This window comes from Mixophyes fleayi, chromosome 11 (assembly GCF_038048845.1).
Source record: "Mixophyes fleayi isolate aMixFle1 chromosome 11, aMixFle1.hap1, whole genome shotgun sequence".
In the NCBI taxonomy this organism is placed as follows: Eukaryota; Metazoa; Chordata; class Amphibia; order Anura; family Limnodynastidae; genus Mixophyes; species Mixophyes fleayi.
In genome coordinates this window covers 28721446-28741045 of record NC_134412.1, presented here as the reverse complement: position 1 = coordinate 28741045, position 19600 = coordinate 28721446, and the positions used below count along the sequence as shown (strand labels likewise).

Here is a 19600-nt window from a genome sequence, read left to right as displayed (position 1 = left end):
GCCTACACAAATCTCCCCCTCATCCTCTTCTAATTCAAAAGTGGCATCCTCAATTGGTGTATCACCGGCTACACTCGGGCTGTTCAGGCACACATCAGCAGAACTGCTGAAAGGACCCTTCTTTATGGGTACACTAACAGAATGCTCACGATTAGACATACCACTGTTGGATGGACCCTCCCCAGGGATTGGTGTCATTTCTGATTCAGAGCATACATTATCCTCTAATGCCTTACTGTTTTCTTGCAGCTCGGCTTTCATGCGTAACAGTACTTGTGCACCACTTTTAGACTCCAATTACTTGGTTTTGCTTTGTCACGAGTGTCCGTACAAGAAAAAGGCTCAGTAACATTTTTTGATCTGCCACTAATAGAGAAAGGCGAAGGCCTCATTCTTTCTTTGCCACTGCGTGTGTAGAATGGCATGTTGGCAATTTTATTTTTATCAGCACTTAACTTTTCCTCAGTTACACTTCTTTTTCGCTTCAACACAGTAAATTTTTTTTTGGGGTGTGTTTTTTTGACTGATTTCAAAAGACTGTGTAGTTTGACATCGCCTTTCCCAGATGACGTACTGGGAACACTACCATCAGGACTGGTGACAGAACCTGGTTGCTCATTCTGCTCATATGTGGACTGCTTAGAATCCATTATGAGCCCAAGGCACTTGTAGTGCTACAAATTGTTTTAGATACTGCTGACAAATGTAACTTTTGACAGCCACAAAAATTAATGCAAAAGAATGGGGGACACCCCAAAAGCACTTGTAGTGCCAAATATTGAAAAAAAAAGACTCCTCTATCCTCCTCTCTTCTCCATAAATTGTTATCAGAATTGTAATCAGAATTGTAATCAGAATTGTATTCTCTGTCCCTGCTCTAATCAGCCTGTGACTACACCCTGCTCTCTCCCTCTGTCAAATGGCGATGGATTGCTGTGGAGGCGGGTATTTATAATTTTCAAGTATCGCGAGAACCGAGCCCCGAGATCCGATGACGTTCGGCCTCGATTTGGATTCCGAGCGGGCGGGAGAGTACTCGGATAGGCTAAGTTCGGGTGTTTTCGGTTCTCGGGGAACCGAGCCCGTCCATCTCTATTTCTACTGTACAAATGGAAATTATAGGTAATTTTTAAATAGGTAAGCAGATAAAATGTAAGCATTCAATAAACAAATTGGCAAGACTTTTAGGAAAATACAAACTCATAGGGGTAAATTGATCAAGCTGCGAGTTTTGCAAAGTGGAGATGTTGCCTATAGCATCCAATCAGATTCTAGCTGTAATTTTGTAGAATGCACTAAATAATTGGAAACTAGAATCTGATTGGTTACTATAGGCAACATCTCCACTTTCCAAACCCGCCAGAAATTCGTAGCTTGGTACATTTACCACTATAATATGGAAATGGAAAGCAACATTATTCTATATAGCAAAATAAACCATAAATGGTCATTGACGTGTGTCTCACGCTTAATCCTACATGACACAAAAGACTATCTGTAGAGATTCAGTAAAAAACTGGAGTATTTTTCACACTTGGTCCTCCGGGGCGTCAGGTAAATATAATTGGTTCACATTTATATACATAAGGAAGGGTGTACTAGATAAATATTAATACGTATGTGGGACACTAGTGTGTGGACACACTGTGGGCCTTGTTTATGAAGCACAAAATGACCGATCGGCAGCACCAAACACATACAAAAGTCATACTTGCCAACTCTCCCGGAATGTCCGGGAGACTCACGATTCGAGTCGGTCTCACGGACTCCTGGGAGAGCTGGCGATTCTCCCCGCATCTGGCCCAGTTGCCCACTTATATAAAATTAGTGCCGGAATGTATGGCTGGAGGGGGCAGGGCTTCATGACTCGTGTCATTTTGACCCCGCCCATGTTTGTTTGGGGTCTTTTTCCACTGTAAAAAGACCCAAAACAGTCATTACATCTTCGGGGGTGGGGCAAAAATGACGCGACTCGCGAAGCCCCGCCTCCTCCACCCATTCATCCCTCCTGCCCTCTAGGATCTACCAGACCTGGCCAACATAAGGTTGGCAAGTATGACATAAGTCCTTCAGCAACAAGTTCTCCCCTACATGCATAGGTTTAAAGGAGCAAGATCGTGGCATTTGTGTAGCATCAGCCACTGGGAAAGGTTGGATGCAGTGAGGGTTTTCCTTGCCAAGTAGAGTAGGTGCGCCTAATTTTGCAGAACAAGAGTATTGAAATGAGATAAAGGAGTGGAGAAGGTGCCTTTTTAGGACATTGCCTCCTATTTGGAGGACCCGCGGCCATTTCCACTCTGCAAGTAGACTTGCACCTTGATGTGCCATGAGCAGACCATCTAGACCAGGCCTGGCCAAACTGTGACTCTTCAGGTGTTGTGAAACTACAAGCCCCATCATGCGTTGCCAATAAAGAGCCAACTAATAGTTGTCAGGGCATTCTGGGACTTGTAGTTTATTAACACCTGGAGAGCTAGTGGCTTGCCAGGGTTGCTAAACCAAGACATTTTGTGCTGCAGATTATGTGCACATTGTAAATGTGGTTCTACATGTGCACAAATGTGTATCTGGGCACTGCTGGGGCTCTGTTCAGCATAATATGTTTGTGGACAGTATGCACCATGATAAAAAAAAAAAGTATTGTTTTAGAGGGAAAATAAAATAAAAAATAGAGATGCACCATGTACATAAATTTGTTTTTTAAGTGCGTGCCCTCACAGTAAATGCCTCCTAAGGGCGGCAGGCCAAAAGTCTTATCTGAGGAAACGCACAGTAACTGTACCATGATGTGTGGCAGAGAGAGTGTAAGAATATGAACTTCTGTTCTTATCTTCTCTACCGCCTAACATGATGCCACAGTTGTCTTTCTCAACGTTCTGAACCCACATCCTGAAAGGAAGTGTTAGCCAGATGGAGAGTGACTGTAGGGTCTGCGTGTTATTAGATCTGCACAGCAAACAGTTTCATATCTACTTCATTCATTTCCAATATCTATGTGTTGTTCTTTTACTAACCCAGGCACCTTAGGGACCGCGACATTCAAAGGGGAACTAGAGCTCTTTTAATTTATACTTCCTGGTCCCCTTATTTTCTGCTTTTAAGCCACTTCCCTGTTTACCTTGTACCTGACAATCTCCTCTTCTGGAGAGTTCCTAGTCACTGTCTTAGTGTCCACATCACTGTGTAAAACCAAACATTTCTTGAAAGTTAAAAATACAGGAGTCAGATATAATGCGGATTCAACCTACAAGCTCCTGTCCTCGTTTCCCTGTTTGCTAGCTTCAGCTGAAACAGCCAATGGGAAACTATAATCTAATGATGCACCAAAATCCATATTTTAAGATTCAGCTAAATTCTAAATCCTGTTGCAAGAGTCTGAATATTGAACTGAACCCAAACACTTAATTAATATATTAAATTTAAGCAAGTCTAGATTAAGATTTGTGGGCAGGGCAAGTAAATTTTGGGTGCACCTGCCAATAAAATCTAGTGTCCGGAAAGCGTATGCCCAAATTGAGCATGTGCGGCACCCTTGCTCCATCCAGCTGGCGTATGCGCAGGTCTGGCAAACACTGCAGTCACTGCCTGCAGTTAATGCTCTCAGATCTTGTCAGAGTGTTGGACAGTGGGCACACACAGCTATATCACACTTGCCAACTTTGGCAAAATGGGCTCCAGGAGATCCGGGGGGGAGATGGGTGAGTGCGGGTGGGGCTCGGCTTCTTGCTGCATTTGGCCAGGCCCCCTAAACAGTCATCACAATTTTTAGCCTATTACAGCAGGGGGCGGGGATCGCATCCTAAGCCATGCCCCTGCCACTTAACTAAAGAAGTGGGCATGAACCTAAAGGTTGCCCTGCTCTCCCGGGAGTTTGGGATGGTCTTTTGCTGCTCCTACATCCTCTGCAGCATATAGAGGGTGGAGTTCCAGCGCGTCACAACCTCTTGTTTGAGGTGATGGCAGGGCAGGTTCAGGCTTTTTTGATGTTGCTCGAGTCTGCGGTAGGCACTGGCAGAATGCTGAAAGTGTCCAGTATTTTTGCGTGCCACCGCAAGCATCTCCTGCACACCCCTGTCACTCTTGAGGTAATGCTGCACCACCAAATTTATGGTGTGGGCAAAACATGGGACGTGCTGGAAATTGCCCATATGTAATGCCCGCACAATGTTACTGGCGTTGTCTGACACCACAAATCCCTAGGAGAGTCTAAGTGGGGTAAGTCACTGCGAGATTATTTCCCTCAGTTTCTCGAAGAGGTTGTCAGCGTTGTGGCTCTTATTAAAACCGGTGATACACAACGTTGCCTGCCTTGGAACGAACAGCTGTTGTGGAGATGCTGCTACTGATGCAGCTGCTGCTGTTGCAGCGGAAGGAGATGCATCTACCCAGTGGGCTGTCACAGTCATATAGTCCTTAGTTTGCCCTGAACCACTTGTCCACATGTCCGTGGTTAAGTGGACAGTGGGTACAACCGCATTTTTCAGAGCACTGAGGACACTTTTTCGTACTTCTCTGTACATCCCGAGTATCGCCTGCCTAGTGAAGTGGAATCTCGACGGGATTTGGTACCGGGGACACAATACCTCCATCAACCGTCTAAATCCCACTCCACTGATGGCGAAACCGGACGCACGTCTAACACCAACATTGCAGTTACAGCCGCAGTTATCCGCTTTGCCATAGGATGACTACTGTCGTACTTCGTGCTCATGGCAAACGACTGTTGTACGGTCAACTGTTTGGTGAAAGACGTAGCGTTCTTATGACTTCCCCTCTGGGAAGATGGCCGACTACCAGCAGCAACAGCAGCAGCGCCAGTAGTAGGCGTACCACTGCAGGATCCTCTGTAAGAATCCTGGATTGAAGAGGACTCAGTCATGCCGGAGACATGGCCTGCAGGACTATCTCTGATGGAGATCGTGGAGGAAGTTGACGAGGAGGGTGTTGCTAGTGTGTATACAACAGGACCAAGGGATTTAGGTGTCCCTGGACTGCTGACGGTCCTAGCCACAGGTCCTGAACTAAACACTGAATTATGAAGGTTCTTCAGGTGACGTATAAGGGAGGATGTCCCTAGGTGGCCAAGATCCTTACCCCTGCTTATTTGAGCTTTACATAAGCTACATATGGCCATACATTTGTTGTCCGGATTGGGATAAAAATAACTCCAGACCGAAGAGGTGGATTTCTTGGTCTTCTGCCCAGGCATGACGATGGGCTTTTTCATCCCATGGACAACAACTGTTTCCCCACCTGGTGCCTCATTTAAGATAACCACATCAGCATCCTCCTCGTCAACTTCCTCCTCAGTGCCAGCTACATCAATATCCTCCTCCCGGTGTACAACATTGACACCTTCATTAGCCAAATCTGTAACTGGACTGTGGGTGATCCTTCCAGCATATGTAGAGGGCGTGCTGCAAATGGTGGAAGGAGCCACCTCTTCCCGTACAGTGATGGGAAGGTCAGGCTTCGCAACCACCAACACCCTTGGACTTGCCTTGGGGATTTGTGATGCCATCTCTTTAGAAGGCAGAGTTGTTTGCTATGTTGTTGCTGACAGCATAACTCTTTTTAATTTTTTTGAGGGGGGGGGGGGAGGAGGGCTTAGATCCTTGGGTGAAGCTGAACCACTAGTCTTGAACACGGGCCAGGGCCTAAGCCGTTCATTGCCACTCCGTGTCGTAAATGGCATATTGGCAAGTTTATGTTTCTCCTCAGATGATTTCAATTTTCTTTTTTTGCTAATTTTGGTGAACTTTGGCTTTTTGGATTTTACATGCCCTCTACTAGGAGATTTGGCATCGGCCTTGGGAGACGACGTTGATGGCATTTCATTGTCTATGTCATGACTAGTGGCAGCAGCTTCAGCATTAGGAGGAAGTGGGTCTTGATCTTTCCCTACTTTATGCTCAAAATTTTTGTATTCCATTATAGTTAAATCTCTGCTACTAATATTTCTGGACTGCAAGAACAGTGAACGTGGGTAAATATTGCAGTACTAATATTTCTGGACTGCAAGAACTGTGAACGTAGGTAAATATTGCAGTACTAATATTTCTGGACTGCAAGAACAGAGAACGTAGGTAAATATTGCAGTACTAATATTTCTGGACTGCAAGAATAGTGAACGTAAGTAAATATTTCAGTACTAATATTTCTGGACTGCAAGAATAGTGAACGTATTTTAATTTAGCAGTACTAATATTTCTGGACTACAAGAACAGTGAACGTAGGTAAATATTGCAGTACTAATATTTCTGGACTGCAAGAACAGTGAACGTAGGTAAATATTGCAGTACTAATATTTCTGGACTGCAAGAACAGTGAACGTAGGTAAATATTGCAGTACTAATATTTCTGGACTGCAAGAACAGTGAACGTAGGTAAATATTGCAGTACTCCTCCTACCTTTCTGTACATTCCCTCCTCGATCCTCTCCAGTCTGGTTTCCGCCCCCTTCACTCCACTGAAACTGCCCTGGCTAAAGTCACCAATGATCTCCTCTCTGCTAAAGCCAGGGGCCACTTCTTCGTTCTCATCCTCCTCGATCTCTCTGCAGCCTTCGACACTGTCGACCACCCCCTCCTCCTCCACACCCTCCAGTCCTTTGGCCTCTCCGGCTCAGTCTTGTCCTGGTTCACCTCTTACCTTGCTGACCGTTCCTTCTCCGTCACCACCTCTGGGTCTCTCTCCCCCCCCGTCCACCCTTCCAGTCGGGGTCCCTCAGGGCTCTGTTCTGGGACCCTTGCTCTTCTCTTTATACACCTCATCCCTGGGTGAACTCATCAGCTCCTATGGCCTCAACTACCACCTCTACGCCGATGACACTCAACTATACCTCTCCTCTCCTGATCTCTCTCCCTCCCTCCTCTCATCTTCCTCTCTCGCCGCTCCTCGTCGGTCTCCCCCCTCTACCAATCCCTTCACTGGCTCCCCTTCCCCTTCAGAATCCTCTTCAAGCTCCTCACTCTTACTTACAAGGTCCTTGCCAACTCCACTGCACCCTACATCTCCACCCTCGTCTATATTCATGCTCCTTCCCGCCCTCTCCGATCTGCCAATGACCATCGCCTCTCTTCCCCCCTTATCACCTCCTCCCATGCGCGTATCCAAGACTTCGCCCGCGCTGCCCCCCTCCACTGGAACAAGCTCCCTCCCTCCATCAGAACTTCCCCTAATCTGTCCAGTTTCAAACGGGCTTTAAAAACCCACCTTTTTCGTAAAGCCTTCCAGTCTCCCACTTAATTACCTTTTCTTCTGCCTCTTCCCCTTCATTCCCCTTCCCCTATCCTCCATTCCTCCCTCTCTCCCCCGTGTCTCTCTGTCTGTCTACCTCACCCCTACCTCACCCCTTAGATTGTACGCTCCTTTGAGCAGGGTCACCTCTCCTCCTGCCTCACCACTGTTAACTCTGCTCTCCAGCAACCTTGCCGTCCTCCTCGAGGACCCTCTTTCCCATGTCCCCTCCCGCTCCCTCCTCTCCCCCCCCCCCCCCGGGGGTCTCCCAATAATCCGTGTTCTCCCTCTTGGGCTCCGTCGTATGCAGACCTTCCCCTCTCCCCTCCCCCACCCTTGCTGTGCTTTGAGCTCACGGAGTTACTGTGCTTATTGTTTACTGTACTGTGCTGTCTCTCCTTGTATTGTAATTTCGTTTGTCCCTGTACGGCGCTACGGACACCTAGTGGTGCCCTATAAATAAAAATTAATAATAATAAAATACTAATATTTCTGGACTGCAAGAACAGTGAACGTATTTTAATTTAGCAGTACTAATATTTCTGGACTGCAAGAACAGTGAACGTAGGTAAATATTGCAGTACTAATATTTCTGGACTGCAAGAACAGTGAACGTAGATAAATATTGCAGTACTAATATTTCTGGACTGCAAGAACTGTGAACGTAGGTAAATATTGCAGTACTAATATTTCTGTACTGCAAGAACAGTGAACGTAGGTAAATATTGCAGTACTAATATTTCTGGACTGCAAGAACAGTGAACGTAGGTAAATATTGCAGTACTAATATTTATGGACTGCAAGAACTGTGAACGTAGGTAAATATTGCAGTACTAATATTTCTGGACTGCAAGAACAGTGAACGTAGGTAAATATTGCAGTACTAATATTTCTGGACTGCAAGAACAGTGAACGTATATTAATTTAGCAGTATTAATATTTTTGGACTGCAAGAACAGTGAACGTAGGTAAATATTGCAGTACTAATATTTCTGGACTGCAAGAACAGTGAACGTAGGTAAATATTGCAGTACTAATATTTATGGACTGCAAGAACAGTGAACGTAGGTAAATATTGCAGTACTAATATTTATGGACTGCAAGAACTGTGAACGTAGGTAAATATTGCAGTACTAATATTTCTGGACTGCAAGAACAGTGAACGTATTTTAATTTAGCAGTACTAATATTTCTGGACTGCAAGAACAGTGAACGTAGGTAAATATTGCAGTACTAATATTTCTGGACTGCAAGAACTGTGAACGTAGGTAAATATTGCAGTACTAATATTTCTGGACTGCAAGAACAGTGAACGTATTTTAATTTAGCAGTACTAATATTTCTGGACTGCAAGAACAGTGAACGTAGGTAAATATTGCAGTACTAATATTTTTGGACTGCAAGAATATATTGCACTAGAATTTTTTTTTATACTTTTTAAATTATTTTTTTATATTTTTTTTTAAATTATTTTTGTATATTTTTTTATTTTATTTTTTATTTTTTTTTATGATTTTTTAATAATTATAAAATTACTATGGACTTAGCAGAACAAAGCACAGGACAAAAGCACCACTGGACTCAGCAGGACAGAGCACAGGACAAAAGCACCACTGGACTCAGCAGGACAGAGCACTGGCCAAAGCACCACTGGACTCAGCAGCACAGAGCACAGGACAAAAGGATAAAGCTGGACTGATCACACAGGAGCACCTCTACCCTACAACCTCTCTCTTCCCTGATCTCAGCCCAAATGAAGATGGCGGCCGCAAGCGGGGAATTTATGACATCCGAGTCTCGCGAGATCCGACGCGAGACTTGGATGTCATAGCCTCGTTTTGGATTGAGGGCGCCGCCGGAAATACCCGAACAGTGCTCGGATCCCGTCGGATTCGCACTGTTCGGGTGGGCTCGGATTAGCGGAATCCGAGCCCGCTGGCAGAAACTTAAAGCAGGTTGGATTTATGAACTTTGGGGTCTATTTATTAATATCCCACAAATAAGCTTTCTCATCGCTGTCATTTATCATTAAAATCTCGCCTAGGGAGCTGAGCGATACTCAAATGCCTTGGCAATACTAGCCATTAGCAGCAAGGGTTAGGAATGCAGGACCCAGCTAACAGGATCACACTCGAGTAGTGGAACTAAACGGCCAGACTTGGACTCTCAGTTCTTCTTAGTAAAAACAATAATACTGATTATTATTGTATAAAAATTGATCCAAAATAAAACATTTTCAAAATATTGACCCTTTAAAGATGCTTTATTCAAAGAATAAAGCATTTTCTCATTGCATATCTTCTGTTTTCCCCGTTCCGAGACAGAGATAACAGAATAAGCATTGTGGCAGTTCTTGTGCTTAGGGGGAGCCATCTCTGGCAAGGTCCAGCAAATCTTACCGCCGTCAGATGATCTCAAAGGGCTTTTCACAGCTAAATGATGAAAAAGGTGAATTTTCTGTGGAGCTTTCAACTCATCCCTACTTGTATCATTACTCTGCTGTTGGGACAGTCTGCTCCTTCCTGTCTAACATTGCCTGTGGCTTCCCACTCACCTTCATCGCTCTCACTTAATGACGCTACCCCACCAGTGTAGTTGTTACTGGAAGTGTACTCCTCTCCCGCTAGAACTTCTGCGTGCGTGCGTGTGCGTGCGTGCGTGCGTGTGTGCGTGTGTGTGTGTGTGTTTATGGTTGTATGTATATATTTGTGTACACACATACAGACACCATTGACCTTGGTGGTTTCTGGATAAGGGTGTTTACCCATGCCTAAAATGTTCCAAAAATACACATCAAAGTTCCCCTCCTCATTAAATTGTTTAGCAGTGCTCCTCACAGTGAATGTAGTAGAAAATTATTGCGGCTCATATATATATATATATATATATATATATATATATATATATATGTATAACTTTTTTACTAAAAAACAACAATTATTTACTATTTTTGTTACTGGTTTTTGGAACCTTCTGGATAACAGGTTTATGGATAAGATAGTCTCAATACCTTTATCTATATATTACGATATGATACCAATGATGGACCAATCTGATTGGAAAAAAAGTAGATAAAGAATCAGAAAAGGGTTTTCAGTGAAACTAGTGCATAAAAACTTGCATTCAATAAAAAAAATAATGCACTCCTGGATTCCTGCCGTAGTGCCTGGTCTCTCAGGGCAAGATGGAATTTATAGAGGAGTAGAAGATTGTAGTGGCCAACAGGAGCTGGCACAGCAGGAAAGTCCCTGTGAAGTACGTGGTAGGCACACGTGTGCTCCTAGATTGCTGAGCAGTGCAAATATGAGATTTCGTATTCTAGAGTGAGATTATGGAAAAAGTAGGGACTGTTGAGAGTTTATATTAGGGTTTTTCCTGACTTCCTTGCGTTGCCATTTTAGCACTGCAACAGTACTTGAATTATCAGCTCTGATAATAAAACAATGTAAAACAAAGTTTCAAGCACACATGTAATAAAGTCAGTCCTGATGTACCCTCAGGTCTCATGATAATAAATAAAACTATTAATGACACTAAAGGGTAAATGTATCAAGCTGCAAGTTTCTGACGGGTTTGAAAAGTGGAGATGTTGCCTATAGCAACCAATCAGATTCTAGTTATCATTTATTTAGCACATTCTACAAAATGACAACTTGAATCTGATTGGGTATTAGAGGCAACATCCCCACTTTTCAAACCCGTCAGAAACTTGCAGCTTGATAATATACATATACCCCTAAGCCATTTTTTAGGGGGGAAATTTGAATTCAAGGAAAGGGGTTATTATAAAGTGGTAGGAAGTTTGGCTTTGATGTGATGTTTTCATTTTTGTACAATGTACCTCTTTGAATTTTTCAGTGCTCATGCAGATCTAGACACAGTTATATAGTTTGCGGAGTTGTTTTTAAAGCATGAAGACTAGGCACGTGCACTTTAAAGGTCCTTCGTTGGTTAGTCCCAAAGAGAAGTCTACAGGGGCGACTATCTTACTTTAAATAAAATGTTCTATGGAAAGGTCCATTATATCTCCTTGTATAAAATAGGAAATTAATGAGGGGAGGAGGAATTAGACATTTATATTCTAATTTGGATGTACTATTACATACAATTAATTTTTTTACAATGCATCATATTTAATATTTATTACAACCATACTGTGCATTTGAAAAGGTCAAAAGCTGGTCTCACACAATATACTTTCCACTGTACAGATTGAGGACTTGAATCAAAAGATTTTTGATCTCCGTGGAAAGTTCAAACGGCCGCCACTGCGCAGAGTGCGCTTATCAGCAGACGCCATGATGCGGGCACTGTTAGGCACGAAACATAAAGCTGCCATGGACCTGAGAGCTAATCTCAAGCAAGTTAAGCAAGCCAAAAAAGATGACGCCGATAAGGTAAATGGTGATATCATTGTCTTTTGACTTGCCCAAATTAATTAGATTGGATGGGATTTCAAATTGCATAGTTCTTAAAGGACTATGTTGGATACTCATGTCCTCATGGCGGAAACTGATCATCCAATGAGCATTTTATTCCACTACACGTAAAGGCCAAATTACACAGTTCTGGTGCTTCAGTCACTAGGATCATTGTCTGATTTCAATCTGATCTCCACTTCCAAACCAGTCATTTGACCTTGTAAGGTTCCAGTGAAGGTCATCACCACCACTGTGCTAGTTCAACTCCTGTCTGAGTATATAGGATTTTATCTTCACGATGGGGCCACATATGTAAAGACGTTAGTCAATTTTGAGTTTAGTGAGCAAACTGGCCAACCAAAAATGGGAGGAAATGAGTCTAATTTGATCTACATTTCAAAGGATAAAGGTTCAAACAGACAGTAATCCGAATTAGAGCTATAAATGTGTTACTGGTGTACAGTGAAACTTACCGATGTACAAAATATGTCTGAAGATGTAGAAATGTCTTTTGAAGCTAATCCAGCTTTAAAGGCAAATTCCATATTTTAGAATCTTCCTTCCCCCCCCCTTACCTGAATAGTGGGGTTCTCTAAGTTAGAACCCCTTCCACTGTCAGCTTCCCCTGATGAATCGGCATCCACAAAGGAGGACTAGATTAGCAGATTGTTATGTCTGTCGTACCTTCTACTGCTCTGTTACAGCGGTTCAACCCACCAATGTAATAGCATGAAGTGTGATAGATGTATAATTATGTCACTGACTGCAACATTTCACATGTACATTTATTAATAGTATAATATATTGTTGAGTTTTATTTGCACTAGAAACAGGATCAACCTCTTTAACCAATAATGATCCAATTTTTATATATTGTACCGTCCAGGTATTATTCATATTATTACGGTTTATTTTTATGGTTAGAAGGGGTGTCCTTTAATATTAGCTCTAGGCTAGTACTTTACTGTAAGATTAGAATGTTAAAACAAAACAAAAACTCCTAATCCACTAATGTAAATATAATAGATACAAATTTATTATGTCAATTATTTAAAAAACATAATGGCACGTAAGAGATTAAAAATTTTAAACTATTAAATTTGCATTAGTGGAGTGATTGTTTTTTTATAACATTCTTATCTTATAGTGAATCATTTGTTACTAATTGTAAGACAACTTGGGGTATATTTACTAAACTGCGGGTTTGAAAAAGTGGAGATGTTGCCTGTAGCAACCAATCAGATTATAGCTGTCATTTTGTAGAATGCACTAAATAAATGAAAGCTAGGATCTGATTGGTTGCTATAGGCAACATCTCCACTTTTCCAAACCCGCAGTTTAGTAAATCCAGCCCATTGCCTCTCTCAGCCTCTGCTGTCTAGTAGTGAGGGTGGTTTGCAAATGCCTGGATGCTGACACTCTGCTTCGGAGAAGAGGGGTCTTGGGGACAGATTAAAGGCAGCGCCAGAAAGATTCCAATGACATCATGCCTGGCGCCAGGTGCTCTACAGCTCATTCACTTGATGTCCTGCCTAAATATTGGGAACGCCATCACTTCAGCAAACACTCCTAGGAAAACAATCTCTGCAGCCTTTCTGAGCCAGGAATACATTTTGGAGTATATGTTAAACCTACAGACCTAGATTTAATACACTCTAAAGTTATATTCTAAGGTGAAGCTGACTTTTTCTTTGATAGTACGAATGCATAAACAATCAATTCATTATTTTTCTATTTACCTTAAAAAAATTACACATTAGTCATTTCCACAAACAATTAACGAGATGCGCACTCAAACAACTATGTATAATCCCTTATATGATAATGGTAAACGGTTTTCTGCTGCGTTATAATAGAAAAACAATATTAAACCATATCAGCGCCTCAGCAGCACCAAGTCGTCTATTTATTAACGATAATTTTTTATCGCCACTTAGAGCAGCCATAGAAAAAGAACACCTATCGCCATCATTTATCTTTAAAATCTTGCAGAGGCAGCTGAGTGATACTCACCTACTGTCCCAGAGAGGTAAGGGTTAATGTGTCGCTTCCGCAGGAGAGCCTGTGGGGATAGGCAAATGTGTGACCCAAACGTGTGGGGGGGAATTCAGTTCCCAGGGATATGATGCTCGGACATCGTGCCGCGCACATTGGCGGCAGTTCCAGAGACACTTCGCGACTAATGGAATTCTCGCTTGGGTTTATATTTCTCCTTTAGTAAAAATGGCTTGTACCGCCATGATTGTGGGCAGCATGGTGGCTCAGTGGTTAGCACTTCTGCCTCACAGCACTGGGGTCATGAGTTCAATTCCCGACCATGGCCTTATCCGTGTGGAATTTGTACGTTCTCCCCATGTTTGCGTGGGTTTCCTCCGGGTGCTCCGGTTTCCTCCCACACTCCAAAAACATACTGGTAGGTTAATTGGCTGCTATTAAATTGCCCTTAGTCTCTCTCTCTGTGTGTTTGTTAGAGGATGTAGACTGTAAGCACCAATGGGGCAGGGACTGATGTGAATGAGTTCTCTGTACAGTGTTGCGGAATTAGTGGCGCTATATAAATAAATAGATGATGATGATGATCCTTGTTAAACAGTCTTCCTCTGATGAGCTTCGGTGAGTCTTAGCGCTGATGTTGGAGCTATCAGTGGCATCAGGGCTTTTCACCCTTTCATGTATATACCCCTAAGAGATAATTGTTACCATAAAGACAAACCTGTGAGTCCAATTCCATTGTAATTAATGGGAGGGGGTAGTGAATTTTCAGTCAATCTGTACTCATATATGTAAAATGATATCTCCAGCTCACATGTGAAAGGGAGGAGGTCAGGTTATTCTTCCACCTGAAAATATAATAGCAAAAATCCAAATATTATCACCTGCGTGATAACAAAAAGTTGCCTTTCCTTATTTTTTTATTTTTTTATTACTTAAACTTTAGGTAGTTAGGCTTTATTCGCATTACCCGTTTAGCAGTTCAAAGAATCAGCATCAACACTGGTGCACAAACTACCTTAATGATGTCTCAAGCTCAAAGTGCTTTGATAAATGGCTGCCTCCTCTGTGCGTAAGGTGCACTGAGCAGTGTTCTTGTAATTAATGGATGTACAGTAAGCACTCTGACAGCCATAGACATAATGCCTGCTTGCCCCCTGCCATCTAGGATATACGTGAAGTCGGAGACTGGAGAAAGAATGTTGACGCGCTCAGTGGAATGGAGGGCAGGAAAAAGAAGTTTGAATCCTCTGGAGCTGTGCAGGTCTAAGAAGGTATTGTTACTAAATTATACATATATTAGTGTCATATATTGGGAAGTGTGGTTTAAGAGAAACTGGGTCATGGGCACAAAAAGCCAGGGGCCACTAACATTTAAATACTTTAAAACTAACTAATTCCTTTCCAGATCTGGCATCCCACGCAGGGTTTCACTGCTCCTCTGCCGACTCTCATGTAATCTCAGAAGAGCAAAATGCGTTGCTCAGGGAGATAGGATGGCACCACTAATTGGTGCTTGGTGATGGAGTGTTATGTCCCTGTGATGAAGTCCTCTCCCCTGCATGCAACTAGCCCAGTTGTTCCCAAACTGTGTGCCCCGGTTCCCTGGGGTGCCGTGGCGATCTCACAGGGGTGCCGTGGCCAGGGCCAGTAGTAAGCAAAGCAGGGGACTACTTGGTAACTATTTTGGCTAAGGGGTGCCTTGAAAAAATTATGGAGATCCTAAGGGTGCCTTGAACTGTGAAAGTTTGAGCTCCACTGAACTAGCCCTTTAAGGGACCTGAGAAGTGGCACTGGAATTGGGTCTAAGGAGACTTTCACAGGTCATTAAAGTCTTTTAAGGTCTCCTTGATACACAAAATGGAAATTGTGTAATTAATTTGTAGGTAACAGAGGGTACTCAAAAGGGAGGGGTTATCTAGAACACACAAAAATCCCCCAACACACTACTGTCAGACAGTAACACTATGATTTACCATTCACCTTTTCACTGTGCTTTTGCTAATGATACGGTCCTGATAAAGGGACTTTCATTGTTTAGAATTTGGATAGATAGGAGGCAGTTTTATTTAGTCTTTTTCATGCATGACATCAGTGTGCTGTACATTTATTTTCAAGATAGTTTAGGGACTCTCAGTGTTCAGAGTAAGGACTGTCCTATTAGCAGAAGCAGCGTCAAGAGGCGGGTGGCCTACCATATATTTGCAAATATGGATAGCTAAGACTTCTGAATTGTATTTACAAGTTTAAGGTCTACTTAACACTAAGAGATTATGCTCTAAGATAAGTAAGTTCCCCTATCAACTGTTTATGTAGTGCTTCCGCTTCCCTGTTTACTTGAAACTTAAGAGTCCTTAAGGATAAGAGGATGCAAATTATATGCAAATATAAGTGTTAACACATTAGTAGCTCTGTTCTGTAAACTCCTTTATATAATGCAAGGTCAAAAAGGTCATCAATGTAAGTAACACCTAAATCTGTCATTAGTAAAACCGCCAGTTCAGTAAGGTGACCTTAGGTGACCGTATTGCATCCTTAGGTGAATCTATTTCTCTATAGAATTAATATATAAATATGTACGTTATTTGAATTACCAATATAGGATATACGCTGCAGTTTCCCCAGAAATACCCAATCTCCATGTGAAAAACACAATTGTAACACAAAGCACAGACAGGGGCGCTTCCATGGTACAAAAATGTTTCCCAATTTATTTAATACCAGAAATACATGAAGTCAGGCATGTAACAGCAAAGCTATATAATGTAGCTATCTCCTCAATATCCTGGATCCATATACACTAGCAGCCAAGTCGCCCCCCCCCCCCCCCCCCCCACAATGAGGCTTTCATAGAACTTCATCCATATTTATAATGAAGGTAAGAAATATAGCACTCTTTCATTTCTGCAATGGTCGTGTCTTGCTTTATTTCAACATTTCGGGGGATATTTATTAAACTGCGGGTTTGAAAATGTGAAGATGTTGCCTATAGCAACCAATCAGAATCTAGCTGTCATTATACTACTTTCAGATTGCCACCCTGGCAATATCCTGGGTATATGAACCCGGGATATTGCCGAGGGACAGTGCAGGATACCCGGGTAGACCGTGTTCACACTGAACACGGGTTTGCCCGGGTCTCCATGACAACATCACAAGAGGAGCTCTGATTGGTTCCTCTTGTGATGATGATTTTTTTTTTTTTTACTTTACAGTGGTGTTCGGAGAGACCCGGGTTGAAAAACCCAGGTCTCATCGTTCACACTGGCGCCTCCCCAGGTCGGTCTTGGGAATAACCCTCCAAAAGACCCAGGTCTAATTGCCAGGTCATCCGACCAGGGTAGATGCCCCAGGAACCATTCACACTGAGCCTAGACCCAGGTCGTCGGGGTTCGCCCCGGCAAAAAACCCGGGTCTTTTAGGCAGTGTAAATGGGGTATTATTTAGTGCACTCTACAAAATGACAGCTAGAATCTGATTGGTTGCTATAGGCAACATCTCCACTTTTTGAAACCCGCAGCTTAGTAAATATACCCCTTCAAATCCCAACAGGTCTTTGATGAGCATGTCTTAATACATAATAGCATTTTTTCAAATATGTTCAAATACTTTATTGCCACTTTGACATGTACATGTAGTTACAATATTACTTTCAGTGACCATCCCATTTACATTTCAATATTATCTCTGCAGGAACATGTTACACCCTGGGTGCAGCCCAGTACATTATTACCACTATACAATGTCTCTTATACCGTGTCCTTGTTTTTTTTTTTTTAGGCCAGAAGTAGTATTTATGAACACTGCATTGGAGAACATCACACCTGCCAAGATCCTATGTTACCTGGTATCAAGTGTATTTATCATGATAGTGTCTGTGATGACCTGGTCACATGACATGTTGTCTATGTCCTGTATTATCCCTGCATAAATTTACAGTCACAAATAAACATTTCATAATTCGGTATACTTGATGTGTGATCTATTGCTATGCATGGGTATTGTTGCTGATCCATTAAATCATTTAAAGAAAAAAAGTGTCACATGTATTGATAATATTATTATGGAAAATTAACCTCTAGAATTAATTATAAGGTCAGAGCAGCCATATAAGGCATAAAGGACATGTTTTAGATGTATAGGCAGAAATGTGTCTGTCTTTTGAGAAGGTTTAAAATCGGACATGTCTCTAAAGGCCTGATTGACTTGCGTGTCCACGTTCTTACTATGCTAAATTTTATTATTATTATTATTATTTATTTATAAAGCATGGGCGTCTTATGCAGCGCTGTATATGGAGGACACTATGATACAATTACATCACAGGCAATGAGAAGAAACAGACGTTAAAGATGGCGCTCGCCAGATGAGCTTACACTCTCAGAACTTACATGTGAACATCCCTGATCTGTCTCTCTAAGAGCAAGTAGTCACAAGTATAAGAATTGCTAAACTGAGAATACGGGCTTAGGTTGGGTGCATGTCCAGTGTGACAAATTTTATGTAAGTTGTGTTTTTTACGTGGCTCAAATGGACTAATGTCCAACTATAAATCAGGCGATCAGGCTGTTCTATACCGGGGAGGAGGTACAGACAAGGCGGGTAAGAAAAAAGGTCCCGGAACTCCCCTCTTTCTGCCCCCCTCATTTTTCTGTAGCCCATTCTTTCTGCCCCCTTCGTTTTTCTGAAGCCCTCTCTTTCTGACCCCCTCATTTTTCTGTAGCCCACTCTTTTTGCCCCCCTCAGAGAAAAAAAAAATAAAAAGTTAATTAAACTTTGAAAACCCATGGGAAAAAGGTGCCGGAACGCTGTTCTGAGCGTTCTATGACAAAAAAAAGTCCTGGTTTTATCTGTGATAAAAAAAATATGTCAAACGCACTGAAACGAAAGAAGTAGAGTTAAAAATAACCCACCACAATGTCATGTAACTTGAATGCAACATGTAATGCATTATTTGGTATAATGATTTTTAGTTTCACATACATATACATGTATTCAACTTGCATGTTAAACACATAATTCTAGTTCCAGTAGGTACATTTTTAAGAAAGCATGCCCGAAAAGGTGAGTTTTCAAGGAACGCTGGAAGGTTTGAAGACTAGAGGAAAGTCTTTTTGGACGAGGGAGGAAATTTCACTCAGTGGGTAAGGAAGTTTTGAGTTTGAAGAAAAATGACATCTAGGATGAAATGGCAGAAAGGCAGTCAGTAACGCGGGTTATCACGGAGATCCAGAGTGGGTAGATACATGTGGGTTCTTCCTACGTAAAGATGACATTGACATCCAAAGGATCTTATTAATCTTCCAAGACCGGTGGTAGAGGAAGCAAAGAATATGTGGATAATCAATTGGGATGATGATGGACTTTATGTCAGTGAACGCAACTGCATGCAATTCAGTCTAAAGTAAATGACACAACTGCCTACGAGTGGAAGGGGGGCACGGAGGCGGGAAGGGGCGAACACACGTAGGACATGTACAGTAAGGGCGTGCCAATGTTGAGCGAGCGCACATTCTTCTAATTCGAGTTCTGAGCACCTCTTAGGTGCGTGTTGTCAGCCGGATCACTTGCACCAGCTGCAGGACAGGAGTAACTGCCGACTGCTAGTGAGGATCACGTGTGCACGCCAGAACATGTGTCTGCAAGTAAGTGTAACTGTAAAAATTTATTTTATGTACAGTGCGTATTAAGAACATCCTAATTTATGTATTTCATGTAAAAAAAGAAAAAAAATATATATTTGTATTAATAGCTGTAAATTATTTTTATAAAATCTTTTTTTTTTTGCATGCGTTCTGATGGGACTTGATATTGTAAATGTGCATGTGCGTATTCTGCAGTCTGTTCTGTCCGTCTGTATACGGCAAGCACCGTATAGCCATTGCGTACTTACCCGTATTCAAATGGAAACGTGTCTTGAGAGCTGCCTATATTTGAATAGGGGAATA

The 19600-nt window shown here is 42.3% G+C and overlaps 1 protein-coding gene across 1 annotated transcript in view; it reads left to right on the top strand.

Moving 5' to 3' along the window:
• TNNI3 (troponin I3, cardiac type) overlaps positions 1–17657 on the top strand; it is a 30283-nt gene extending 12626 nt beyond the window's left edge. Inside the window, exons 7-9 of the mRNA XM_075190977.1 lie at positions 11451–11636; positions 14821–14926; positions 17433–17657. Coding sequence (XP_075047078.1) covers positions 11451–11636; positions 14821–14922 — 288 coding nt within the window. The 3' untranslated portion in view covers positions 14923–14926; positions 17433–17657. The remainder of the gene's footprint in view (positions 1–11450; positions 11637–14820; positions 14927–17432) is intronic.
• Positions 17658–19600: the final 1943 nt, after the last annotated feature.